The sequence below is a fragment of the Arvicola amphibius genome, chromosome 4 (assembly GCF_903992535.2).
Source record: "Arvicola amphibius chromosome 4, mArvAmp1.2, whole genome shotgun sequence".
Taxonomy (NCBI): Eukaryota; Metazoa; Chordata; class Mammalia; order Rodentia; family Cricetidae; genus Arvicola; species Arvicola amphibius.
In genome coordinates this window covers 133,148,279-133,176,157 of record NC_052050.1, presented here as the reverse complement: position 1 = coordinate 133,176,157, position 27,879 = coordinate 133,148,279, and the positions used below count along the sequence as shown (strand labels likewise).

Sequence of the window (27,879 nt, the reverse complement as noted above, 5' to 3'; positions counted from 1 at the left end):
AAGCCTGTCTCTAGGCAAGTGTTTTCATTCTCTGTTGTTAAACTGGGTTGAATATCATTTTTTAAGTCAAGTTTAAATTCAGTGTCCTTTTTAGAGTTTAAATCCTGAGTGAAGACGAAAAGTTATTTTGCTGTATTTTCAGTGACTTGTTAAGACTAAGTGAACTTTTTGTTCCTAGCAATCCGGTATTGTGACAGATGCCAACTTATAAAACCCGACCGCTGCCATCACTGTTCCGTCTGTGATAAGTAAGGAAACCTTTGCTTCTCAAACGTCTACACGCTTGGGGTCGTGTTTTCAGCATTGCGTTACTGCTTCCCCGATTACCACTACAGCCCATGGGCATGCTGTTTAGGGCACTGTTTGGATACACGAGTGGAATTAGTCCTTGCGTTAACTGCAGTGTTGCTTATGGCTGCAGTTGATGCCGTTTCCCCCAGGCTCACGGTGACATAACAGGCACATTTTTAGCAAGTCTTACGTGGCAAGTGTTCAACTTTAGCAAATGTTACTTCTGTGGGTGTTTTCCGTCTTTAGAAAGACACCTTGATTGCCTTCGCAGACTTAGATGCTGTTGTCTACTTAATATGTGACAGACACAGACAGACTCGTCCTAAAGATTGATACTAAGGAGCAAATTTTATATATAGTTTGTGTAAATAGATGAATATTTTCTACATTTTAATGTAAAGTAGTCTTGTACCAATAACAGTCTTTAAAAAGAAATTGTATCTTAAGGAATGTACATTTTGGTATTTCATTATTCTGTTACAACTAGAATCAGCTATAGTATCTGTTTTAGATGAGAATGCCTGCTCTTACTGGTTTTTGTTTTTAAATAAATAATTTTGTAATATTTTACATATCACAACTGTTGGAAATGTTTTTCGATTTTCTTTTTATAATAGTCATCATAAGGTGTCGTGTTTTATTTTTTTGGATATTTTTAGATGTATTTTGAAGATGGATCATCATTGCCCATGGTGAGTATGAACTTGAAACAAGTTTGAATCAATTATTAACTTTAACTTAGCATAAACTGAATCACGTTTTACAAACCTTTACATTAATCAGTCACCTAGTCCTAGAGGTACTTCCAGGTTTACTTCTAGTATTTACTTAACTTCAAGGAGACTTCATTTGGCAGCATTTCCATTGAGTAACTTTAAAACGAGTGCATTAATAACCTGAAAGTTAATTTTACATGTTTTCCAGTACAAAGAGTATTCTTTTATGCACATATATAAACACAGATGCACTAAAATGCTTTCCAGAAATATAAAGATTTATATGTTAATTATACGTATTACATTAATTAATAATTCCTCAATAGATGTTTATAATAAACATTTTAAAATTGATTTTTATTGAGCGCCACATTTTCCCCCGCCTCTCCCCTCCCCTTCTACCCTCTCCCAAGGTCCCCATGCTCCCGATTCACTCAGGAGATCTTGTCTATATCTACTTCCCATGTAGATTAGATCCATGTATGTCTCTTTTAGTGTCCTTGTTGTTGTCTAAGTTCTCTGGGATTGTAATTTGTGGGCTGATTTTCTTTGCTCTATGTTTTAAAACCACCTATGAGTGAGTACATGTGATAATTGTCTTCCTGGGTCTGGGTTACCTCACTCAAAATGATGTTTTCTAGATCCATCCATTTGTCTGCAAATTCACGATGTCATTATTTTTTTCTGCTGTGTAGTACTCCATTGTGTAAATATACCACATTTTCCTTATCCATTCTTCGGAATGGGGAATTTGGGTTGTTTCCAGGTTCTAGCTATGACAAACAATGATGATATGAACATAGTTGAGAACATGTCCTTGTGGCACGGTTGAGCATCCTTGGGATATATACCCAAAAGTGGTATTACTGGGTCTTGAGGAAGGTTGTTTCCTATTTTTCTGAGAAATTACCACACTGACATCCAAAGGGGCTGTACCAAATTGCATTCCTACCAGCAATGCAGGAGTGTTCCCTTTAAACTTTTAACAATTTATTTTAAATGAAACTACATTGAGGGGTAGAATAGTAAGCACACAAATAAACAGATTATGTTTAAACAAATTTTCTATTTAGAACTCACTCAATTTTTTTTATTATTTTTAAATCATTAATGTAAGTGACTTTATAGAGGGCTGTCTGAAAGACCCGCAAATGAAACTCGATTTCTCTACTCTTGTTACCGTTTCTGTATTACATGTTGATCATTTTGAGGTTGGTATGGCTGAAGTCAAGCTTTAATTATAATTATTGCACAAGCATTACTTCTTCCAGAAGAAATAGGAGTGCTCAGATTTTACATTATGCATTTTTTTGTAGTATGTGTTGGAAATAATTTTCCTAGGAGTAGGGAGTGTAGGGGAAAGGGAAGGGCTTATACCTTCTCATCTCTTACCACTATTCCTCTCCCTTTTCTTTAGCAATTCTTTGAAAGTGTTAAGTGATGGAGGAGGGTCATCTGTCTATGTGTTACTTTCATTGGTTAGTAAAGAAACTGCTTTGGCCTTTAATAGGACAGAAAATTAGGTAGATGGAGTAGGCAGAACAGAATTGTGGGAGAAAGAAAGCAGAGTCAGAGGCAGACGCCTCAGGCAAATGCCATAGCTCTCCTCTCCAAGATGGATGCAGGCTAAGATCCTTCCCAGTAAGACACCACCTCGTGGTGCTACACAGATTACTAAATATGGGTTAAAGCAAGATATGAGAATTAGCCAATAAGAGGCTGAAACTAATGGGCCAGGCAATGTTTAAATGAATACAATTTGTGTGTTATTATTTCCGATAAAGCTAGCCAGGTGGCGGGAAGCGCCGCCGCCTCAACACAACAGTTAAGGGTATCCAACTCCTATCAGAACGGTGGTCTTTTAAACATCTATATGAATGACCCACTTTGTACTAATTTATACTTGCAGTTGTTCTTTCATTCCCCATTCTTTTCCCACCAAACCAATACCCTCGATTATCAGTCTTCCTAATTTTCATCCCCCTTTTCCCATTCTCCCAGTGCTCCCCCCCCCACAGTGTCATATAAGTTTTCTGGTAGTGAGCATCTTCTCTGTTTGATAACACCCCTCGGTCTTAGGAACCTGTGTGTGCTTCCTTACTTCCGCATCAGGACTTTCTTTTACCTGAATAAGTTTGCTTTACCACCCTAAGGCTTATCCTTCCAGCCAGAAAGAGCCTGACTAATAACTCCATTTCTCTCTCTCTCTTGCTACATCTCCAGCTCTTCTTATCTTTTTTATGTAAAAGCAAGCATGCAAATCTTCCTACCTCTATCAAAGCTATGCTTGTCTCAGAGTCTGCTTTGAAAACTCAGATTGAGCGATCCCCTGTCTAGATTTCTGTGCAACCTAAACACGATTAGCAGTAATAAAATAATCAGGGCAGAGAGTTGATGCCAGTTTTTCCATTTTAATGAAAGATTGTGGTACTAAAGAATGAAGGTAGTGGGGGGTGAGGGAGGGGCAATCAGATTTGTTCCAGGTCAGTGAATACCACAGCGCTTGCCATCCGTTGTTAGATGCATAAACTTACAAAAATAGAGAATTATGACTTCTGATTCAGGCAGTCTTCCTAAACCAGCAATTAACATGACAAAATAAGAAACTTAAGAAAAAATTTTAATGGTCTTTCGAACTTTGACAGGCTAAAGAGACTAGCTGGAAGACTTCAGTGTTCGCACACCATAACTTCTTTGCTCTCAGAAGTTTATTAACTGTTTCCTGCCCTGACATTTCCCAGGCTCTACCTCTGTTCCCACCACCATCTTCCCTGCAGCCCCCTACAGGGAGCAGAAGCCATATCAGTACATGAATGACTGGCTGCCGAGCACCTTATATTCAGCAGGTGTCAATTCTATGGATGATCCAACTTTTTTTTTAATTTTAGATGGAATGAGATAGGTAAATAGCTTAATAGTCAGAGCACTGATCTAGCAAGCATGAGGCCTTAGGTTTAATCTCTAGCACCACAGGAAAAAGAGAAATTAAGACTCTAATTTAAAATTGTGGAGAAGTAGGGATGTAGCCCAGGGGTAGAGTACATGTGGAGTATGTGGTGAAATCTGGGTTCACCTGCGCTACACCCCACAAAAGTACAGACGAAACAGTGTGGCTCTGGAGTCCAAAAGCAAAAACAGTGACTGTGTTTGCTCACATTTTTTTTCTTCTTCCCTAATCATAGAGAACCACCATCAGTGTTGTCATGGCTACTGTTTAGGTCTAATGTATCCATGTGTACATTTGTATATGTATATATACGTGTGTGTGTGTGTGTGTGTGTGTGTGTGTGTGCTTTATTTCTTCACTCACTATATTATGGAACTGTTTCATGTCAGTATATAAAATCTTTTACAGATGTTATGTGAATATAATTTGTTAAAGGTCTTTTAGGATATTGTCAGATTATTTAGCTGTTTCTACACTCGGCCTTGTATATGGTTTTGAACTTTAGAGTCCGTATTAACTCTGAGCATTTGAAACATCGGGTGAACAATGCCTGCCTCTTTTATATTTAGTGATTTACAGGTCTGGCTGAGCATTTAAAATTACCTAATAGGATTTAGGAGACCAGACTCACCCTTGTCATTTTAACTAGGTGAGAGTTTCTGTAGTGTTTATTTTATTGGGTTTTTCTTTTGAAGAGATTATTTTACCTTCAGCATAAAATTTTAATTAATTATACTTATAATACTTTGGTATGCTTATCCAATATCTTTCTCAAATAAATCCAAATAACTTTAGCTTAATGTGTTAAATGCTCAATGTGTTTTAAAGACCATACGTTAAAAAATATGTTATTTTTATATACCGATGACAGAAATAAATAGAAATCCTTTGTCATGAAGCTCAGCAAGGTTGAAAATTGAAGTCACACACTTTTGTTAGGGGACCTGAAAATCAACTTTCTTTCCAATATATTGTATTCTCTTTCTAGTTTAGATCCAGAAAGTAGTTTTTGTGAAACAGCCCACAGCTATGATTTACACCAAACCAAAATGATGTAACCCAAAATGTGTTGTTTCTGCATAAAATCGATTGCTGTCGGATGCTTGGGTGCAGGAGAATGCTGACCAAATGGAGTCTGCACTAGGCGGTTACAATGTCTCAGCAAGAGCTGTTGTGAAAAGAGTACACTGTTATTGTTCAAGATGAATACCCTTCCTCTGCTTCCTCTTGAAAGACACCTTCCAGAATTTTCTGTGTATATGTAGCAAATGGTGAAGTACTTGGCTTTGATTTCCCATTATTCTTGGTTTTTGCACGGCAAATCACCCCAGCGATCTTAAACATGAGTTTCAGTAAGCTAAATCAGGTGTTAAAAAAAAAACTGATCAAAATCATCTTCTTTCTGTAAAAAGGTTCTTCATCACGTCACAAAAACCTTCTTTTTGCATTCCTGCAGAAAGGAGCCAGGGGTGCTAGTCTCTGACTCAGATCACAAGGGCTCTTGTTTACTCACCCTGCCCAGGGTCTCCCAGCCTACCACCCCGAGTTATCTACTCTACCTCTTGAGAACAGCACAAGCAAGCAAAGGCAATATCCTGCGTTCTTTGAGGAGAGATCACATTAGAGGAAACCCATACAGACTGTTTCCAATATTCTTTCTCACCATTATTCCATCCCGGTGCCATAAAAAACAATCTCAGAGATCTGTTCGCATCCTCACAGGGCCCTCTGAAGCTGCAGACATAACCGTTAACAAGTAATATGTGATATCAATTATTTACAAATTGCTTCTCATGAACAAGACCTTTAAGTTCAAAATTACTAAATCTCCTGTTGTTTCCTTTACATTATGCTCTTTGAGGTACAGAATCATAGTTCATGACAGTACAGCTTTTTTTAAAAAAAAAAAGAAAATAGTCAAGAGTTCTGTTTCTTTACCAAGGTCAGCGGGGGAGGGGGTCAAGGAAGGAGACAAAGAAGGGATCAAGGGGGACAAGAGCAGGACCAAGAGGAAGCAGTAGGTTTGTCATCCTCCTAACTGCCAGTTAACTCCATCACTTGTATCTGCCACTTTAGCCACTGAGGAACACGGAGTCACGCCCTGTTTTATGGGAAATAGGAAAACTGAGAAAGTGACTACAAAATAATATGTACTCCGCTTTGTGAGTCCACTCTCCCCCATCTGTCCTATAATGATTTTAGAAAAAGAACTTAGGATTCATGAATTTTCATATTTGGAATTGTAGAGTGTGGGGCTGGGTTTCAGAAATTACTGAGCACGTGTTTTCCAGTAAAGAAGATGAAATTCTAATAGGCTACTTCACATCCCCAGAATCATATAATTATATAATTATAATTATCAAGTGAATGCTAAACTCTTTCTATCTAGCTCCCATTCCTTTTCTTAATTATTCCATTTAATACACTTTGATAATTTACTTGCCTCCATGATGGTATGCAATGAGGAGCATAGAGGAGACCTGATCCAATTTAGGAAAACCTAAAAGACTAATTTATTTAATCCCAGTTGGAAATGGAACCAAGAGATACCTTAGTGAGTTCTCCAAATTTCCTTGAATTTTTCTGGGTCTGTCACAACGTCTCTGTCTTTAGGTGTGTGTTCTTTATGTAATTCATTGTATATGAGGCACAGTGACATTAATTGTAATTTATTAAAGCAATATTAAATATCATACGTTGGTTATCTAAGCACAAAAATTCCTTTTAAATGTGTTAGGAAGTGTAATGCTCCTTATAAATGAAATGCTAATGAACTTTAAATGAACATAAACCAAAAGCCATGCTGCGTTTAAGTCTATTTATCCCTCGACTGGCTCTGTAACTCACTCAGACTTTTGCTTTATTGGCAGGGTGAATAATTGTGTTGGATTTTCAAATTACAAATTCTTCCTCCTTTTCCTGGCGTATTCTCTGCTGTACTGCCTTTTCATTGCTGCTACAGATTTACAGTATTTTATCAGGTTTTGGACAGTAAGTCATGACTTTAGTGCCTTTCCTATTAAAAAAAAATGTTCCACAGTGAGTTATTTCAGACCCTGACTTCCTAGGGTTAGTCTGTGCACTGTCAGTCCTCATGATTTGCTTCCTGTGTTTGTGCATCCATTAGCTTCCCAGCCAGTGTGCTCGGAGCTTTCTCAGTAGTCTCTAGACACATACAGAGCTGTGTAGTGCACACGGATATTTTTAGTTTGTAAACAAGGCAGCGCTATGCCCTTTCCATCTCAGGGTCCGGTAAACAAGTTCCGGTCTCCCATGGTCTGTTTGCCTCCGTGCTTTGTTGTCTGTTTCTTATTTGTTTGCTTTGTTTTGTGTTACTTTTTGTTGATTTTTTGTCGTATAAAATGATTTTTAAATATGTTGATGGAACCTCAATGAGACTGATATGTCTTGTGGAAAAAAATACATGCTTCAACCAGGCATTAATTATAGAACAAATAAGGGGCATTCGGGCAAAACCCCGCATCTAATAAGGTTGTGAATTGGTCAGTGGATGCCTAAAGGAGAAGAGAAAACCAACCCTGTTTCCTCTAGATCCCGTTCTCACGGATCCATTGTTCAAGGCGATATCGTGAACCATAACTACAGTGAATAATGAGAACTGACTATATAAGCAGATTTTTTTTTCTCAGTGTTTAAAAATTGAAGTTTTTCCTCTTTGGGTGTTGAGTGGCTTTAAAGCTGTTATGTGGGCAATGTTCTGTATTTTTTTGTGCATTCCATTAATAATCTTTAGGTAGTTCTTTTTATATATACCATGTTCTAAAGCAAGACAAAACAAAACTGTGGAGTGTACACACTATCCAAAAATATTCCTGGCAAACACGAAATAATAGTAAAGAAAAAAAAAAGCATTTTGCTTCTTGCCAGGATTTCTTTCTCATAGAATTTTATTTGATTTTCATTAAATTATCTTTCATTATGGCAAGAATGTCTGAATTGCTAGGTAATTTGTATGAGATAGAAACCAAATGTAATATGAAAGAGCTCCTGAACGCTCGCTGTGTGCTAGTCTCATTGTTAAGAAGCAGAAAGACACATGTGGGTTCCTCGCATTCAAAGATACCTCCATTTCCGGTTAATGACTGATCCCCCACTGAATGTCTTCCAGACTGTAATCTCAATGCCCTCCATCCCCATGGGTAGTTATCATTCCAATCCTCAAATATATCTAAACAGGAGAGACCAGAGTTCCTGTTGTTCAGGCGTTGACTGTCAAAAGCTGCCAGTTAAGGTCTTGTGTCTTCCATCAAGGGGGAGTAGGCAGGGAAGTGAAACACTGTGTTCATGTCAGAATGGGAGCCCCTGGCATCTCCAGTGCCTCTCTGAATGCCAGCTTCCCAGCCCTTCACCCCTAACCAGCCCATCTCTCTTGGATGTGCAAACAGTGAGGGGCAAACAGGTTTTGGGGTGTTGGCTGCTTTCAGCCCGTGATTGAAATATTTGTTTCAGACAGGGTTACAAATGTTATCATTTCTGTGATGCTACGAACAGAGCCTGAAGCATTATTTTCGGGCAGCTCTCCTGTGTTCTTTTAGGTGGATGCTGCTGTTTATAGCAATCTAAAGTATCAAAGAGACTAGGAACTAAATATGCCAACTAGCCCTCATTTTTCTGGCATTACAATTAAAATCATTTAAACGTTTGTGAACATGAGGTATGCTAATAACACATTCAGGCAGTAAATTTAAAACTCCATTTTATAGTTTCTTTTTATCTTGTTTCCTACTGGTATAGTTTATGCTGTCATGTTGTTTGTTTCTAGGATTTGATTTGGTTATGCGAGGCAAAATAAATATTCCAACTTTAATCTTTTCTAAATATATATTCATAGTTTAGAAAGCATTTAATTTAATATGAATTGGTATTTACATTTGAATATGATGTTTACTTTTCTCCTTCAATTTTAGTAGGAAACTGTGTGTTGTCATTTTCCATATCTAAATTATTTAAAAAAAACAACCATACTAACTGATTCATAAATGTGGAGGAATATTCATTCATTCCTTTGACAAATGTTTTGTTTTCTGCCTTTCCTTGTAGAATGGTCTGCCTGATTCTCAAGCCAAGTTCCATATTATGTTTTTATTCTTTGCTGCAGCTATGTTTTCTGTCAGCTTGTCTTCTCTGTTTGGTTATCATTGTTGGCTAGTCAGCAAAAATAAATCTACGTTAGGTGAGTATGCAATCATTATAGCAAAGAGAACGTTAAATATACATGCCGTCATTCACTAAAATTTGTCATATGAATAAATGTCATCAACCTGTCTTGAAATAGTCAAATAAAATCTTTCTTATTTCCCACGTGTTTTGTAATGTCATATAGACACCAGTCCATTCTTTGCATGTATTAAATGACTGTGTGTGGTTTGAAAAGTTTTCGTGCCACGTGGAGAGCAAAGGAAAGCAATTTCTTGAGGGGCACAAAGGCAAAAATTAAACCTAATAGTAACTATAAAATCAGAATACTTTGAAGGACGCAAACAGGTCATGAAGTAATGGCTGGAGATGGTGGAAGGGAAGCCATTTTGAATGAGCTGTCAGGGACTGGCTCACCACACTAAGAAATACACAATCTGAAAAGTTAACCGTAGAAAGATCCAGAACATTGTAGGCACAGAACAGAGTCTGTTCAAAAGCTCTACAGACAAGAAGTGATGAGTAGTGTTCATTGTTAAACAAGATCTAGAATCGCCAGGGAGATGGACCTCTGAACACGCCTATGGGGGTGGGAGAGATGATTTCGGTTACCTTCCCTAAGGTGGGAAGACCCACCTACTGCAGGCGACAGCATTCCCTGGCTGGGCTCCTGAACTGTATCAATGGAGAAAGGGACTGAGAAACAGCATGTGTTCATTGTTCTCTCCTGCCAGTGCGACTTCCTGCCTTGAGGGTCAGTAGCCAGGGGCTGTGAGCCAAACCAGCTCTTTATCCCTTAAGTTGCTTTCATCAAAATATTTATCACAGCACCAGGAAGAGAAGCTAAGACCCAAGGGATGTAGCTGCGCTCAGAGGGAAAGATGCAACTGCAGATGTTCATATTAAAAATGAATAAGGGTCTTAGCCAATAACTGTGCAGAGTGATGAGCTAGAGAAGAGAGAGCCCAAAGCAAGCAGAAGGAAAGACCTAATGAATGTGGGAGCTCATAGAAAGGAAGTTACAGGAGAATAAATGAAACAGATAACTTATTTTAAATAAAAAAAAATTTGACGAGGCTTATATGAGAAAAAAAGTGAAAGAGTTATTACCAAAATTAGAGGTGACAGTAGCATTGTGGATTTCCCAGAGGTGAAGGGTTTTGAGAGGACTGTAAAGTGCTGCCCATTGGCACAGTTGGTAACCTAGGTACGATGGGAAATGACCAGAAACGAAGCACCAGCCTGCCTGAGAAATAGCAAGGCTACATAGGGAAGCCCTTGTCTAATAAAGAAAGGTTTTTGTTGTTGTTGTTGTTGATGATGTTGCTTTGGGGGGGGGGGTGTCTTAAAGCTGAATACCCCGGGGAGCAACAAAGGTTAAAGCTCTCATAACTTCCTGTTTCCCTTAGTATCTGACCCTGCCAGTTAGATTTTTGTCTCCAAAATGAAGGACAGAATCTTTATGCTTCTGCTGGGCGGTGGTGGCGCACGCCTTTAATCCCAGCACTCAGTAGGCAGAGGCAGGCGGGGCTGAGATAAAAATTTTAATGATGTCTTTTTTTTTTTTTTTTTTGGGCAGAAGATCTAGAAGGTGGGCTAGTAGGGTATGTGGGGGGAGGGGGGGGAAGAAATGCCACAAAGCATGACAATCTGAGTTCAATCCCCACATCCCACATAAAGATGGAGGGGGACCACCCTCTCTATAAAGTTTGAAAGACCTGGATAAATCCAGACCCCCCCCCCCCACACACACCCAAACAGGAAAAATAGAGCCAAAAATCTAAGCAGGGAGGGAGAATCAGAAATCTAGGATTAGCCGGTACAGTGACTGTGTTCCAGGAACTAGCTGAAGATAAAGTTAGATTGTAATCTTGAGAATAATCTTGAGAAACAGGGAGTTTCCCCCTTATGATTATCATTGGTATTTTTGGAATACTGTGTTTTAGGAACTAGCTGATTATGACCCTGAGAGTGATCTTGAGAGGCAGGGAGTTGCCCCCCCACCCCGCTGTGACCATCACTGGTATTTTGGGGAATTTTCTACACCCTCCCTGCCCCTTTCGGATCACTGGGCTGTGGTTTCTTCCCTTAAAAATCTCCTTCTCCCGGCCACTCTGGGTCGAACTCTTCCCCTGCATGGGTTATGAGTCTCGGGCCCAGTGCACTGGTTCCCATCTCATCTCATTGATTAAACCTCGTGTGATTGCAGCAAGGACAGTCTCTCGTGAGTTACTAGGGGGATCGTGATATCCCAAGACTTGAGTGAGAGTTTCCCCACACTGGGGGTCTTTCAAGTTGTCCTCTGACCCCCGCGTGCACACCATGACACATGTGTTCCCACCACGACCCCCCTACACACACTGATAGGTAAAGCAAAGATCTGGGAGGTGTCGATTTTAATTTATTGGCTCATTTAAATTTTCTAATTTTCTCTAGTTTACATGTGTTCTTATAATAGTGAAAAATTAAAATAGAACTACTCATTTCTTAATTTTTTTTTTTTTTTTTTTTTTTTTGGTTTTTCGAGACAGGGTTTCTCCATGACTTTGGAGCCTGTCCTGGAACTAGCTCTTGTAGACCAGGCTGGTCTCGAACTCAGAGATCCGCCTGCCTCTGCCTCCCGAGAGCTGGGATTAAAGGCGTGTGCCACCACTGCCCGGCTCTCATTTCTTAATATTTTAAAAGAGAATAGACAACCTGGTTGTCTATACGTAGAGCTATATATGTCTAGGTCCCTGAGGACTCTCGGGAGGCTATTGTCACTTCGCTCCTTCCAGTACTAGGGCTCACTAGGATATACATTCTGTACTCATGACACTGTTTCTCTGTTTCTTTTAGAGGCATTCAGAAACCCAGTATTTAGACACGGAACAGATAAGAATGGATTCAGCTTGGGTTTCAGTAAAAACATGCGGCAAGTTTTTGGCGATGAGAAGAAGTACTGGATGCTCCCGATATTTTCAAGGTACCTTTTCTGAAAACTTTCTGGGTGAACTAATGAAAGTTAGCAAACAATGATGACCTTGAGTTAAACCTGTTGCTTTTCTGCACAGGGCCTTCTAGAGTATCAATCAGCAATTCACGGTTGCGAGTGGAAAGCCATTTAGCTCACTGACCCACGTCCTCTTACTGTTTCTCACTGTTCTTTAATTACAGTCAAGGTGATGGCTGTTCTTTTCCAACTTGCCTTGTTAACCAGGATCCCGAACAACCGTCCACTCCCGCAGGACTGAATTCGACAGCAAAAAAGTAATGCTACATTTTTTTTTTCTGATTCATTTGTAAGTGATGTTTTTTATTCTGTTGTGTTCTTTGGTTATGCGTTTCTTGGAAGAGAAGATGTCAGAGATGTCGGAACAACAATGACCTCCCCCTGTTGGGATGGAGGGAGACAGTAGCAAAGTAGAGAGGATATATAGTTTCAATTGCATTTCTACAATGCTGTTTATAAGGGCTGGAGTAAGGAAACAGTAGGGCTAGAGAGAGAGCTTGGCAATTGAGAGCACTGACTGCTATTCTAAAGGGCCTGTCAATTCCCAGCACCCACATAGACTCACGTCCTCTATAACTGTCATCCCATGGAATCCAATGCCCTCTGCGTGCAGGTATACATGCAGACATAACACTCATGTACATAAAATACAAAATAAGTAAGACTCTTTAAAAAAAGAAAACAGGTATTAATTCTCTAAACATTTTATTTGAATGAAATATATTTTCATTTTTGACTGTGAGCCTAGTATTTCATGGCTGAGCCATCTCTCCAACCCAAAATATATTATGATTTTTGAAAGGTAGGATTTAAAAAATACTGTAAGTCAAAAGTAGTTCCTCTCTGTTCCAGCTAGATGTCAAGGTAGGATTCCTGTATCCAACCTTGGTATCTCTCCTCCACTGTAATGTTTTTTGTTATTTATTTATTTATTTATTTATTTATTTATTTATTTATTTATTTTTTAGATAAGTACCATATATGGTTTATTTTTTATATTTAAAAATTTCCATCTCCTTCCCTCCTCCTCCCCCTTCCCTCCCCTCACCTCCACCCATACCCCCCTCCCTCCCTCTCCAGGCCAAGGATTTATAAAGGTTAAAGAAAATTCCTTCAATTGGGCCTTTGGAGATCAAAAGGACCTCCGGGCATCCATTTGATACAGAAGGATACAACTGTGTACACTGTATCCTTCTGACTCTGAAAGGTCTCTAAGTCCTGCCCCAGTCAGTGTGCCTGTGCATGTGAGTGTGCGTGTGTGCTTGTGTATCTGTGTGTGTGTGTGTTATGTGTTTTCCCAAATGAAATGGAAAGGGATTTGAAAATTCACTGTATGCAGACCTTTGCTGCAGCCTTAAATTTGTTTTAAATTCTAGTCTATCAAGGATCTGAGGATTGGAACATAAAGAAAGAAGTTTAATTCTGGCTTTCCACTAATTGGATAAAGGGAAAAGTACAAAACCATTAAAGTTGCTATATGAGAATTTTCTTATTTTTTTTAAGAAACAAGACCATATCCTCTTTCTTTTTGGAATAAGGATGCATGTGCCTTGCTGTGAAAATTTGAAGAGATTTTTTTCTTTCATCTGTGTGCATCATGTTCTGTCAGTGTGTGTGTGTGTGTGTGTGTGTGTGTGTGTGTGTGTGTGTGTGTATCACATGCTGCCTGGTACTTCCAAGTCCCAAAAGGAAGTCAGATCCCCTGGAATTGGAGTCACAGACAGTTGTGAGCCACCTTGTGCATGTTGGGAACTGAACTCAGGTCCACTGCAAAAGCAGAAAATGTTTTTGAGTTCTGAGCCATCTCTCCAACTCCCTATATAAATTTCCCAGTATTGAAGAATTACTTTTTATTTATTTATTTGAGTAGAAACATGCTCTAATTTTAAATGAAGGTCAGCAACAAAAGTATAAGCATGATATTATTTTAAAATTTTTAGAGGTTTTCTTCATTGCTATAATTTCGGATGCAAATGGCCACTTACCCTGTGAATATTTCTTGATTACAGTGCTTTTTCCTATGAATTCTGGAGTGTTCCCAAAATTATTTTCAAGGCTGTGACCCTGGCAAACATTCCAAAATCACATTAAGTTTTTAAGACGTATTTGTCTCTCCGTCTTTGGCGTGAGCTATGTGCAGGCCAAACTTTATCCATTAGTGAGAAGGTTGTTCTGCTACATCTCGGTGAGACGCCAGTCATTTCCTGGGTCAAATTTTAAGTGGTTTTGGCTTGAAAATTATATAGGGTTAAATGTTAATGGATTTTCCTATACGTCAATGTAAAATAACTGAGTTCTAATAAATTATTGAGAATATGTTTTTAAAGTTTTGCAACGTGTAATAATAGATTACTTTAATATTATTGACCCCTGTTAAGTGGTTTTTGTACTTTAAGAATCAGCAGGTTTTAGAAGCAACATTTTTCTCTATCTTCTAGGTACTATAGGGTTGGGAGGGGACATCTTACTTTTGACATATGTACTCAGCTATGTGAACTTGAAGTTATGTGTCCTCAACATCCATTTCTTATCTTTCATTTAAATGTTGAGGTTCAATTTGAGCAACTAAGGGGGAATCTTGAGTTTAAGGTCAGCTTGGGCTATAAAGAAAGTTCAGGACTAGACTGACTCCAAAATCAAAGAGGCTGCTTCAAAATCAAAGGCCAGAGATACAGTTCAGTGGTAGCAATTAGGTCTATTGTGTATGTGCAAGGTCCTAGGGTTTATTCTTTAACACTGCAGCAATAATATATATTTAAATTTTTCCTATATATATCCATAAGCCTTTCTTACCGCTTGCAGTTACATGTGCACGCGCGCGCACACACACACACACACACACACACACACATCCTTACCACTTTCACGGCTGTTTCCTAAGCTAGCACACTGTCGATTCTCCCATAAATGATTTCAACAGGTTTCTATCTGGTCTTCCCAGGCCGTCTTTCTCCCTTTGGATTGTGTCTTGCTCTAGTTCTCCAATGGTCTATTATGTATATCGAAACTAATGGATGTGCTTGCCTGGCATACTAGACTGCCCTGGAAACCTCTTTGATGTCATTCCTCCTTACTTTCTCATCATTACCAATCCCCAGACACACATAGCTTCTTCTCTTTCTAAACTCTACCAAGCACACTTTGTACTTAGTGACTTTGGGCTTGCCAGCTCCCTTCTGCTCAAGAGCTACTGCCCTGGGAACCATTGCCTGGGGGTGTGGTAAGAGCGTCAGATAGGGTATCATGTTACTACATAACTGATGATGACCTTAAACTCCTGATCCTCTTGGATTCACTTCTCCATTGCTAGAATTATAGGTGTCTGTTACCCCTCACTATACATGAGAGGCCATGTTCAGTAACATTTGGACAACACAATTTCATTGCAAAGGGGAGCACAGAAAGTCATTGAGTTTATTATCATCTGATGATGTGTGTATTATTCTTCCTTATTTAATAATAAAGTTTCCATGAGTATGAAGTCTCATATGAGATAAATAATTATCTTAGTTAGGGTTTTCTATTACTGAGAGGAAACACCATGACCAAAAAGCAAGTTGGGGAGGAAAGGGTTTATTTGGTTTAAACTTCCACTTTAAAAAAATTAGGACAGGAACTTAAACAGTGCAGGATCCTGGAGGCAAGAGCTAATGCAGAGGCCATGAAGGAGCTGTTCAATGGCTTGCTCTCCCTAGCTTCACCCCACCCTCTTATAGAACCCAGGACCAGCAGCCTAGGAATGGCACCACCTAATGGGCTGGGCCCTCTCCCATTGATTACTAAATGAAAAAATGACTTACAGCTGGATCTCTAGGAGGTATTTCCTCAACTGAGGTTCCTTTCTCTTGATGACTCTAACTTGTGTTAAGTTGATGGACAAAACCAGCCAGTACAATAAGATATAGCATACTAATTAACTGCTGACTGAGATTTCATTACTGCTGATATGATTATAACAAATGACAAAGATCTACTCTTGTAACAATATTTATTATTGTTATAATAATATATAGTATATTACATGTTATATATACTGTATACGTTACATATACTGTATATATAATGCAATCCATATATATATGGGTGTGTATATTGTATGTATAGCTGTATATGTTATATGTATAGTTATATATGTTATATATATATATATACATATATATATATATATTTTGGTTTTTCGAGACAGGGTTTCTCTGTAGCTTTGGAGCCTGTCCTGGAACTAGCTCTTGTAGACCAGGCTGGCTTCGAACTCACAGAGATCCGCCTGCCTCTGCCTCCCGAGTGCTGGGATTAAAGGCGTGTGCCACCACCGCCTGGCCTGTGATATATATTATTATATTATTATATAATCTGAATGGCCATGCTTTTTTAAAAGTTTGCTTCTTTTTAATAAATTTAATTTATTAATGTATTTGTATTAAAGCCACAAAAGGGAATTAAAATACTCAGGAATTTTAGTTGTGAGGCAGTTATCACGTTGCAAAAGCTTATCCTTGTAGCCTTAAAATATAATCATTATAATCGGCTGAAATGTGGGAAATTATTCTTGGAAAGTTTTAAGAGGTTCTTTTAAGAAACAATGTTACAATTATTTGAGGGAGTTTCTGTGCTAACACACATCCCCAAATTAAGTAGTAGTTTATGTGCCATCAAATATAGTAGTCTGTAGCAGGTCTAACTAATTTTTAAACAAAGTTCTTCTTTCAAGCATCTTTTACTTCCCAAATTATATACCAGGTTTCTGAGATCTGATAATATCAGATGTTTGAAAAGTTCCTGCAGATATGACTCAATCTTGCTTATCGGACAAAAGGACAGTAGTTCCTTGCTCAAGCCAACTTAAGTCACTTGCCAAACACAAGTTCTTTTATTTCCTCCACACACACATATCACTTAATAAAGTCAATACATATTTCCTTAACTTGGTACTTGGTATTATGTGTAGGTCTGTGTGGTGGCCTTGCATATGTAGGTATATGCATGTCCACATGTGTGTGGATACATATATGTATGTGTGCATATTCATGGGTATGTATGGAGGAGTATGTGCACAAGTGTGTGGAGGCTCTAGTGACATCTGGAGTCTTCCTTGATCCCTTGCCATCTTATTCATCAGTACAAGGATCTCAGTTGATTCCATAGCTCACCATTTCGGCTAGCCTAGCTAGCTTGTTTGCTTCAAGGAACCCCTTTCTCAGCTGCCACATTCACCCAGCACTCACATGGGTCTGAAGATCTGAACTCTGGTCCTCATGTTTGTGTGGCACGTGCTATACCCACTAACATATCCATGGCCTTCAGTCTTACTTTACAAGCAAATTTCAGCCGGGTGGGATGCACGCCTTTAATCCCAGCACTCAGGAGTCAGAGGAAGATGGATTTCTGAGTTCGAGGCCACCCTGGTTTTGACAGGGCTACACAGAGAAACTCTTTCTTGAAAAACCAAAGAAAAAGAAAGCAAATTTCATTTGATTGTCATAAGTGAGAAACTGGTATTATTTGGCAAAAATAAAACAATAAATGGTCACCCAATAACTGCTACTACATACTAACTAAATTCTTTTACATGCTAACGTTTGACTCTGAGAACATTTTCTGTATTCAAAGTGGAAATTTCCCAGAGTTGGGGACTGCATAATCGGGGATGCAAGAAGGCTAACCAGAATGATTCTCTCACGGAGAAACAGATTTACTCATTCCTGTCGTCCTCAGTCTGTCTCCCATCCCTCCTGCAAACAGCCTGCATTGCAAGAGGCCTGCATTTCATTTTGGGAACTATGCATCAATGTTGTTAAGAGTTAATTTGTGATCGTGATTACTTCTTCTCAGTCCTGAAAACCATCAGTTTCCTGCAAAGCCATTGAGAGAGTCCCAGAGCCACCTCCTGACGGAGTCTCAGACCTGGGCGGAGAGCAGCTCGAACCCTGGAAAGGGCAAAGCCGGTGAGGATGCATTTGCTTTGGTTTTGATAGCCTCAGTTCTCAAGAGGTAGATGAGGAGGGAAAGTCCATTGCACGGAGATTTATATTTTATTTTTGAGTAAGACTCCCACCATACACATCAGGTTATTGTCAAAGAATTTCTGCCTGTTCGCCACCAAATCTTTATGCGGCACGTTGTAAAGGTGGCAGGTGACTCACAGTATAGAGCATAGAAAATGAGATAATGTAAGCAATTCAGAAATTTGAGCAATATCTCCAGGAAGGGATCTTAAATTCCACAATTTTGTCTTTTACTTTAAAGATTCCATTTAGTTTCAGAGTATTAAAGTGATTATATAATTACTGTAACGTCAGCTGCTCTCAGTTTCTTCACATCTCACAATTTCTCTCATTGCTATTGGCTTTATTATTTTTTTATTTCAAAGAATAAGCAAGGTTTTGAACTCAAGCCTGATTACAAATTTCACTTTCATGTGATTTTTAAGTCTCCTAATGGCATTTAGGTTTTGTTTCTTTATATTCATAGCGCTGGTGCTTGTAAGGGTTAAATGCAATAGTGTGGTCATAATGCAGTGGTGTGTGTGTGTGTGTGTGTGTGTGTGTGTGTACATGTCTGCATGCATGTTTGATGTTCCAACATATGAGAACAGAAGATCTCCAGATCAATTTTAGTCTATCTTATATAGACCTTTACTTATTTTTACCGTACACCCTTTCATTTTCATAATTCACATGCTGGTTCATTGTACTTTAAAGTATTGAGTGATTTACTTAGAATCTCTTTGGTATTTAGTGATAGTCCAAACAAAACTAGATAGTCCTTGAGTAAAAATTCTATTTATTATTTAACATCTAATCAGTCATGTTCTCTTAAAATGCAAGGTTTCTTTAGTAAATCTTAGTGGTTTTTTTCAAAAATACATTTGCGCCGGGCGGTGGTGGCGCACGCCTTTAATCCCAGCACTCGGGAGGCAGAGGCAGGCGGATCTCTGTGAGTTCGAGGCCAGCCTAGTCTACAAGAGCTAGTTCCAGGACAGGCTCTAAAGCTGCAGAGAAATCCTGTCTCGAAAAACCAAAAAAAAAAAAAAAAAAAAAAAAAAAATACATTTGCCTCATGATTTAAGTGTTATAATTTGTCTCTCTCACGTCTAGGCAGAGTATTTCACTTCTCAGACTGTGGTAAGGATGAGCACTCACTACCTAGACAATACTTGATGGTACTGATTTGCCTTCTGAACACTAGTTTCCGTAGAAACAAAGCAGTGATGGAGGGGCAGTTGTCAGGGAGGCTCACTAATCTTTCCTCCAGAAGGTTTTATATTTCATATTACAGTACACATTAACACACTGCTTATTTCGTGCTTTTTAATATGCTATTAATTATTTGGCAGTTCGATTGATTTTTACGTTTCTTTGGTTGTTAAATTGAGAGGCTAAAGTTTAAACATGAGAAGGATGGTATGGCAAACGGACTTCCAGGCCTCTCTCCTTGGAGGAGAGGGAGGGAGTCAGGAAATCAGGTGTACGCGGTGCCTGCTACAACCTAGCTTTCTTTACTGTGACCCCCTGCTTCCTGCAAAGTCCTGTCTCCCTCCACTGCTCCTGTTTGCCCTCTCTCTCTCTCTCTCTCTCTCTCTCTCTCTCTCTCTCTCTCTCTCTCTCTCTCTCTCTCTCTGTGTGTGTGTGTGTGTGTGTGTGTGTGTGTGTGATACTGGGGTGATTTAACTAGTGTCATATAGTGAGTGAATGTCTATGTATTTCTGCGAACCAAATATCAATACAATATACGAGACTCTTCTGTTAGTATTCTAGAGGGTGGCTTATAGGTAAATAGAGGTATTTTTGCCGTTTGTTCAAATCAGTCAAAAGTCTTCATTTATGTTCTTTAAGGTATGAGCAACCCTGCACTAACTATGGAGAATGAAACTTAACTCTACAATCGAACATGAAATCACTTTTACGAAGTAAGATGTTTCGCCTTTTTTTGTTACATTTTATATTTTTTTAACAGGTTTCCAGTTCCAAACAGTTCATAGTTTCCATGAACAATATTTATTTTGGATGACTCAGAAGAAATCTTACTTGACCTATGGAATTCCACAAATCATGCTGGACGTGGAAGTGGACCTAGGTTCAGTGTTAGCCAGCATACAGGTTAACTTGACAAGCTGTAGAAATAACTTGATGGGAACAGCTACTATTATAGTAATACATTAAGTCATGGGGATGGATCCTAAGAGGACCATTATTTTTCAGGAGCATAGAATTAAATTTTCCTCTCATTTAAAATTATTGTCACCGTATCTTTGATCATCCATCTATTAGCAGACTCTTACTTAGTCTAAGTACTAGATGTTTAAATCTTATCAGCACAACCTCTGCATCCCCATTTTGGGTCACTCACAGTAGGACCTCATTATAGGTCATCTTTAGTAGCTGTTCCCAATCATTTTTTTACATTATAATTAACACATAAAACCTGTGTTTCCAAATCAGTCACCTTAAAACCTATTCTATTTATAAGCCTGTAGTTAGCACAAAGGTATAAGAAAGAGTGCCTCTGATAAACAAGCCAACTATACATGCAATATTAGAACAAATACAATATACGCCACAGATGGTATTCAGGGCTGTAATCCCAGTGCTCAGAAAACAAAACATGAGCAGAGATGGCTCAGCAGTTTGGAGCACTGACTGTTCTTTCAGAAGACCTGGATTCAATCCCCAGCTTCCACATGGCAGCTTACAACTATCTGTAACTACAGCTCTGCAGATCTGACACCCTCACACAGACACACGCATGCAGATAAAACAGCAATGCACATAAAATTAACACATTATTATGTGACCATGTCTAATGTTGCTGGATATAATTCAGATTGCCAAATGGTATTTTCTGTTCTTGTCTTTCTGAACTACATTAGGAAATGTTCTGTGGCTTTGTGGTTGATATGCTGAAGATAGAACCTAGGGCTTGTGCATTCTAAATAAGTACCATACCGTACCGTACCGTACCATACCATACCATACCATACCATACCATACAATACCATACCATACCATACCCACCACCATACCGTACCGTACCGTACCATACCATACTACCATACCATACCATACCACACCACACCACAACACAACACACCACACCATGCCATACCATACCATACCATTGTGTTAAGTCTCAAGCCTAGCCTGTGACTTTTTTTACAGCTTCTTTCAGTTTAACATAATTTAAAGATAGTTATATTTTTCCTGAAATGCATCGTGATTCTAAAAAGATTAACTTTAGTGCACCCAACCCTCCTACTGTACAACAGAACATAGACAAGCACTGTGATATCGTGTGTCTAAGTTTTCTTAAATTTCCTTTAACACTTTAGCCATTCCTAATCTCCAACTGGCCTCAGGGGGGATGAACAACAGATGAATAACAGCAAGCACTGCCACTCAAATTGTGGACTTAAAGTAGAAAAACGAGCTTCTCCTGGGACTAGATAGTCACACAGACCCTTGCTCATTATCCTAGACCTACCCAATCAGGATCTATATTGACGTTCCATTTAGTAAGAGCATCTCTCGTGGGTTACGTTAGACCTGGAGATCTGTATTCAAGAACACATCTACCAAGCCTTGCAGCATAGGACACGGTGTTGAACAGGGCTGTGTGATAACAGTGAATAAGTTTCTTAGTTTGTATGTTTAACATAGTTTCATGGTTTTTGTTTGCTTTTAAGGTACCAAGGCTGTGGAAGGATGGAACAGGCTTCCCACAGGAAGGCACCGTTAACCAATTATCCCTATATCCCTTTGGCTAAATATGCAATTTTCTTCATCAGTGATGGGGATCCAACCCAGGGGTATGAAGAATTTTGAGGAGTCATTACCAAACTGATACTTACAGCAGAACACAGTTCAGTCCAATATATAAACGGCTATAACTAACAAAAATTCCTTTACAAGCAACTAAAAAGGAACTATTTCCTGCTGAAAACTAAGAATAAGTTAATGGGCCAGTTTTCATTCAGGGTTGTACAATTTAACATATAATCCCATCAGTCATTTGATACTCTCTTTCAGAAAATGTAGATTAATCTTCAAATTTTAAAATTTTCAAGTCACATTATAATGCTAAGTTGTATTCTGAAGTGGTAAGAAGTCTTTGTTCTTTGAGTTTTCCCTCTGATGTGAATCTGGCTTCAGACGTGGGAACTGCAGTGAGTATGAATTCATTACGAAGGTCAAGTAGCCCAAAGGTCTCCATCCGTTTGTGTGTGGAAGGTTCAACTCTGATTCTAGACTTTGTCGCCCATTGGAAAATAGGTATGAACACTGAAGCTTGGGTTCACTCTTCAAAGCAATTGGATAAAACCTTTTGTCACAGCTAATATAATGTTTTGACAAAGAACTTATATCAGAAATTTATTTTCATGTCTTAATTTGAAGTCAGAGGGAATTTATGCTAATTATTATGAAGATTGCTTAGTAACACGGCTATTGGTCTGGATGTTATAAAACTTGTTTTTTTTTAACTGCTTACCCTATTTTATGGTGACTTTACTGAGTTCTAAGCATTTCTGATGGATCAACGGATTATTCCTCTAATGCATCTCTATCATCTCTGCGTCCTTTCATCAAAACTATGATCATTGGGATATATTTTTCCTCAAATAACTATCAGGATTAAATTATGCAAATCATTTAAAAACCACATACTTGTGGAAGTTTAGTTTACCATAAACTAAACAGTGTGCTTTTTTGGAAATGTAGTTTAAGGTAAACTAAAGTGTGTTTAATGATGCCAAAATGTTTGGCCTCAATAAATAAACTCAGACGCTTTTGTGCCTTGTATGCACTATTTACACAGAGAAAAAAAAATGTCTCATTAAAAAAAAATCTCGAAAGTTTTATAAATTAGCCATTAGAATAGTAAACTGTGTGGTTTCTTTGGTACTAATTTTGAGGATTTCAAGTAGATTAGCTTTTAAAAAAACTAAGTAATTGATGTAAGTCATAATTTACCATAAACAAAAGCCAAGGAGATAATAGTAAAAATGAAAGATCCTCGCAATTCCTCCTTCTAGAGTTTTATGTTGAATGAGCTTAAGGAAGAACGGACGTCTCCCCAGTCCGTCCGTTCCATGGTTCACGTGGGTGCCGTTCCATGAAGGAGGGTGATGGCTGCATTCGCGTTGTTCAAGCTAGAGAGTTGAATCTGACAATCCACTCTGAAAGTCTCAGAGGATAAGATACGCTTTACCCACTGTCTTCAAGCATGTTTTGGTCATCTGTCATTACCTGAAGTGCCAGATTGGAGCCCAGAGCTCCTGTAAGCAGTCTTTGGGGCAGCAGCATGTGGCGTAGTAGAACTATGCAGCAGGTTTTTCTCATAGCACAGTGCTCCCTCCTTCATTTCCCACGACAGGATTCTGTTAGGCATTCCCTTTTATCAAACTGGAAGCTGGTGGGGATGGGTGTGGGTTTACATTTTACCCTGCTAGAATACTGTTGTGTCTCCTCTCTTTAGGTCATTTCTGTACTTATTTAAATACCTGAGTCTGTATATCTTAGAGCCAAATTGGAAAAGAATTTGAAAAATAAATTTTTTTTTCATTATGTTGTAATGGTTACTTCTGTTTCCATCTAGTTATTTAAGCTCTGAAGTGGGTTGGCCATTTTGTTCTTACTCACGGGATGAATGATTTGATTGACTGCATGTCTCATCGGAAAGTACACTGCCATCTTGCTTGAGTGGGCAAGCTTGAATAAACACATCTATACTCTGTGCAACATCTTAAGCAGTTCTGTTTAAAGGATGTAATGGCTTAAATTACATTGGGACAGACACATGCGCCAATGATCCTGATCACGTCTAAACTGATAATTTACATTTTACTTGCTTAAAGAGCTCTTCCCATGTTTTAGGAAATCTTTCCAAGATTTAGGAAATTGTTCTTTTAAAATTATTGAGCAAATGTTTTGTTTACCTGAACTCTATATAGAGAAGAAGGACTGGTTTGTTCAAGGATAACACTTGCGTCTCAATACAGCAACAAAGTCTTCCCAAGTTCGTGGCTTTTGCTCTGATAGTCTCTAAGGAATGAAGTTCATCTTCATTTGCTGTCTAGATGAAATTACGTCGGCACTGTCAATACCATTCAAGACAGGCTTTTTATAATAGTCTCCCAAAGCTACTATTGGTAGAATTCATGACAACAATTTAGCTATAACATGAGTCTCTGGAGGAGATGAGACAGTGGAGAACTACTTGTAGAGCAAGCAAGATGTGACTGCTTTGCCGAAAAAGGTACCAAGCCACGCGGGCTAATATATATAGGCTTATATATAGGCTAATATAAGTTATATGCGTTAATAAGGAGCCTGAGCTAATAGGCCAACCAGTTTATAATTAATGTAGACCTCTGTGTGTTTCTTTGGGACTAAACGGCTGTGGGACCTGGTGGGACAGAAACATTAGTCAACAAAATGGCATCAACATGGACAGTTAAGTCAACTAAAACCTGAGAGAGTTCTAGACAAAAAGAACAGAGTTAATTAAGTATGACTTCTTGGTAGCATTTTTGGGGGTTTGCTCTGTTTGCTAGAGACAAGCACATCTCATTTAAGAGAGACTTCCTGATTCAGCTTTAGCTGCAAAAACCTTGCAGCTCTTTAAAGAGGCCCTACAACCAAACATTTACATGGTGTTTATGGGTAGCTGATAGCATGCTTCTTGGTAGTGGCAGGGGCCTTGAAACTCCATAGAATTGTGGCATTATATAAGAGTTAATAAGAAGCCTGAGCTAATAGGCCAACCAGTTTATAATTAATGTAGACCTCTGCTTATTTGGGACTAAACTACTATGAGACTTGGTGGAACAGAAACCCCAGTTAACAGATAAATTTCTAAGAATAAGTAAAAATGAAACATTTAACACATTCAAAACATAATAAGATAGAATTTGAGGGTGAGCACAGTTTCGTCATCTTGGGCTTGTTAGTGTTCCCTATCAAAATTAATACAAAATGTTCATCTAGAATGAGATTTTACTTATTTTTGAATTGTTTTCCTTTCAGATAGGTCAGGGTACTACTAAACATGTCTGCCCAAGCATCATTTTACTTATGTATTCATCATTTTGAAAGTCATTTATGGGATCCCACAAATCTTTCCTTGGTTTCTCTTTTAGCATGCCTTTCATGTATCGTTTCCGATAGATTAAGAACATCTCGGATGGTTAAGTGCTCAGCCCTACACAAGGCATGTAGACCACTCCCAAGTCTCAGGGGACTATCACAGAAGAGGGGGTTGAAAGAATGTAAGCTGAAAAAGAGAAGAAGAGCTGTGAAATACTTCTGGGCATGACACAGCCATTCCCATCATGACCATCCAGCAACTTGGGCCTACCCAAGACTGTAAATGTCAATGGATAATCATGGCTCAGTGATTAACCTGCAGACCTCTTGCCACTGATGGATCCTAGCAGGAGGGGTTGTCATTGTCTTCGGCTGAACTCGCTGGTGAACCTATCAGGATCCAGTGGTCACACAGGCAGTCCTGATTACACTTGGCAGGCCACTAAACAAAACAACATGAGCGAGGAAAGGGGACTGACTTGTAGGAAGGAACGGGAGAGGAACAGGGGAGAAGAGAGGGTAGGAGGTGAGAAGAATCAGAACACAGTATATCTGTATTAAATTGTCAAAGAGTTTTAAAAGAGCTACTTATTTTACACTTGAGCATGTTTTCCCTGCATGCCTGTATGCACACCATGTGTGTGCTTGAGGTCTGCAGAAGTCAGAATAGGGATTCTATTGAATCCCCAGGGAACCAGTGCTTCTAATGGTGGTGAACCCAGGAGCTCAGCGAGAGCAACAAGTGCTCCTAACCATGGCACCATCTCTCTGGCCCCAGTCAAAGAAGAAATTTAATAACAGTTGTAAAAAAAAAATAAAATCTATAAGAACTCAATAGCAGTTAAATGGATTTTGAAATACAATTTTCATTGCACTTGCATCAAAACAAATACACAAGAAAAGAACTGTGGAAAACCATATCCAGTGAGAATTTGTGGAGAATGGAGATTTCATTTTCTGCTTTGAATTTTTAGATGTCTCTGTGTAGGGGTAGGTAGGTGTGCAACTTCTAGGAGCTGTGGAGCTGTTCTTCCCTCCCACCTTGTTGTTGCTGCTGCTGCTGCTGCTTTGTACCCCATGCCCTTGAACTTCTGAGTGGTTCTGCCTCTGAGCCTTTTGCAGGAGTGCTGGGATTACAGGTGCATGCCTTTGGGTATTTTTTTTTTAGACAGGGTTTCTCTGTAGCTTTGGAGCCTGTCCTGGAATTAGCTCTTGTAGACCAGGCTGGCCTCGAACTCACAAAGATCCGCCTGCCTCTGCCTCCCGAGTGCTGGGATTAAAGGCGTGCGCCACCACCGCCCAGCTGGGTATAGCTTTTTACTTGGATTTCAGGGACTGAACTGGGGTCATCGGGTTTGTATAACTAATGCTTTCACCACCCCCTAAATCATCTCTGCCAGCCCGCCAATTTAGATTTCAACAGCACCTGAAGTATAAAATAACCTGGTAAGCTTCTGATTTAAATGCTAGTTTTTGCAGAAAATTTATCACAGGGAATGTGTTGCTTTCTTTGCACTGTAATTTTAGGGCAAACTTGTTAAAGCTATCAAACTCACAAGAGCTTATAATCAAAGTCACTTAGTGTCTCATGTGATTGCGCATAGTTCTCATTCAGAAAGATTTCTGTTAATCCTGGGTTTAAAAATTACAATAAAAAGTCTGGTGTGGTAATGCTTACCTTTAATCCCCAAACTCAGGAGATAAGAGGCAGGGGGGAATCTCTTTGAGTTTGAGGTCAGTCTAGAGTACATAGTGAGTTTGAGGTTAGCCATGATTATTTAGTGAGGTCCTGTTTTGAGAAACAAGAACAAACAATAAAGGTTAGCATTGAACTCAGTGTGGTAAGAGTTAAATTAGAATGCTCTGTTTATCTCAAACGTGGGAAAGGAAGGACACCTGCAAATGTAAGGCCTGGTCTCAAGGAGTTCAAGTTCAGTCAGGTCTGCTTAGCAAGACTGGCCTCAGGGAACACGAAAACACTTTTCTGCTTGTTTGATGTCTCAGACCATCATAGGACTGGTAGGTGAGCCCTTTAGAGTGAATGAAACGAACTGTTGACTCTAGCTGTTTCTTAACAGCAGTTTCTGCAAACTATCCATTGATGAATAATCAACTGAACACTTGCATGTTATAAACACCTCACGCTTCATCAAGCTTACAAGTTTGGCCAATTAAACCATTTTCTGCTTATCTTTCTCTTCTCCAGTGTCGAGCAACTGTTAACCAAAGGTCTGGTCTTTCTTTGGACACTTTTACTTGAAGCATTCGAACATGATGTTACTGATCATGGTAAACTACTTCCTTTGGCTAACGGACTGACCACTTGTAAAGACTCTTTGGTTGTAGGGTATTTTCATGAAATTATGCTGTGATGAGATATTCCCTCTTAAAATGTTTAATTATTGTTTTCCCCTAAGAGGAAACACTGTCAAGAGTTTATTCTGGAAATGTTATTATACTGCAGTTGCCAAATCAGTATCATGGCATCATAATGAAAATGCACACCAGATAAGCGGATGAAGATAGCACTCTCCCTGACTTTCAGCTACATGGTGTAAATTCACGAGAAAGGCTTCCAGAGAGTTCTGAGGTACCCTGCTTGATAAGGATCACTTTAGGAAGCATTTGCTAAGGTCCCGTCATCAAGCACTCACAAGGTCTTGAAAATATGGCCTAAGTGGACCCAGGAACTGCTTT

The 27,879-nt window shown here is 39.0% G+C and overlaps 1 protein-coding gene across 1 annotated transcript in view; it reads left to right on the top strand.

Moving 5' to 3' along the window:
• The window catches only part of Zdhhc2 (zinc finger DHHC-type palmitoyltransferase 2), a 56,395-nt gene extending 32,720 nt beyond the window's left edge, over positions 1–23,675 (top strand). The window contains exons 5-13 of the mRNA XM_038326272.1: positions 179–248; positions 951–983; positions 6,825–6,945; positions 9,016–9,148; positions 11,950–12,076; positions 12,268–12,360; positions 17,933–18,045; positions 19,936–20,009; positions 21,783–23,675. Coding sequence (XP_038182200.1) covers positions 179–248; positions 951–983; positions 6,825–6,945; positions 9,016–9,148; positions 11,950–12,076; positions 12,268–12,360; positions 17,933–18,045; positions 19,936–19,976 — 731 coding nt within the window. The 3' untranslated portion in view covers positions 19,977–20,009; positions 21,783–23,675. The remainder of the gene's footprint in view (positions 1–178; positions 249–950; positions 984–6,824; positions 6,946–9,015; positions 9,149–11,949; positions 12,077–12,267; positions 12,361–17,932; positions 18,046–19,935; positions 20,010–21,782) is intronic.
• The last annotated feature ends 4,204 nt before the right edge of the window (positions 23,676–27,879 follow it).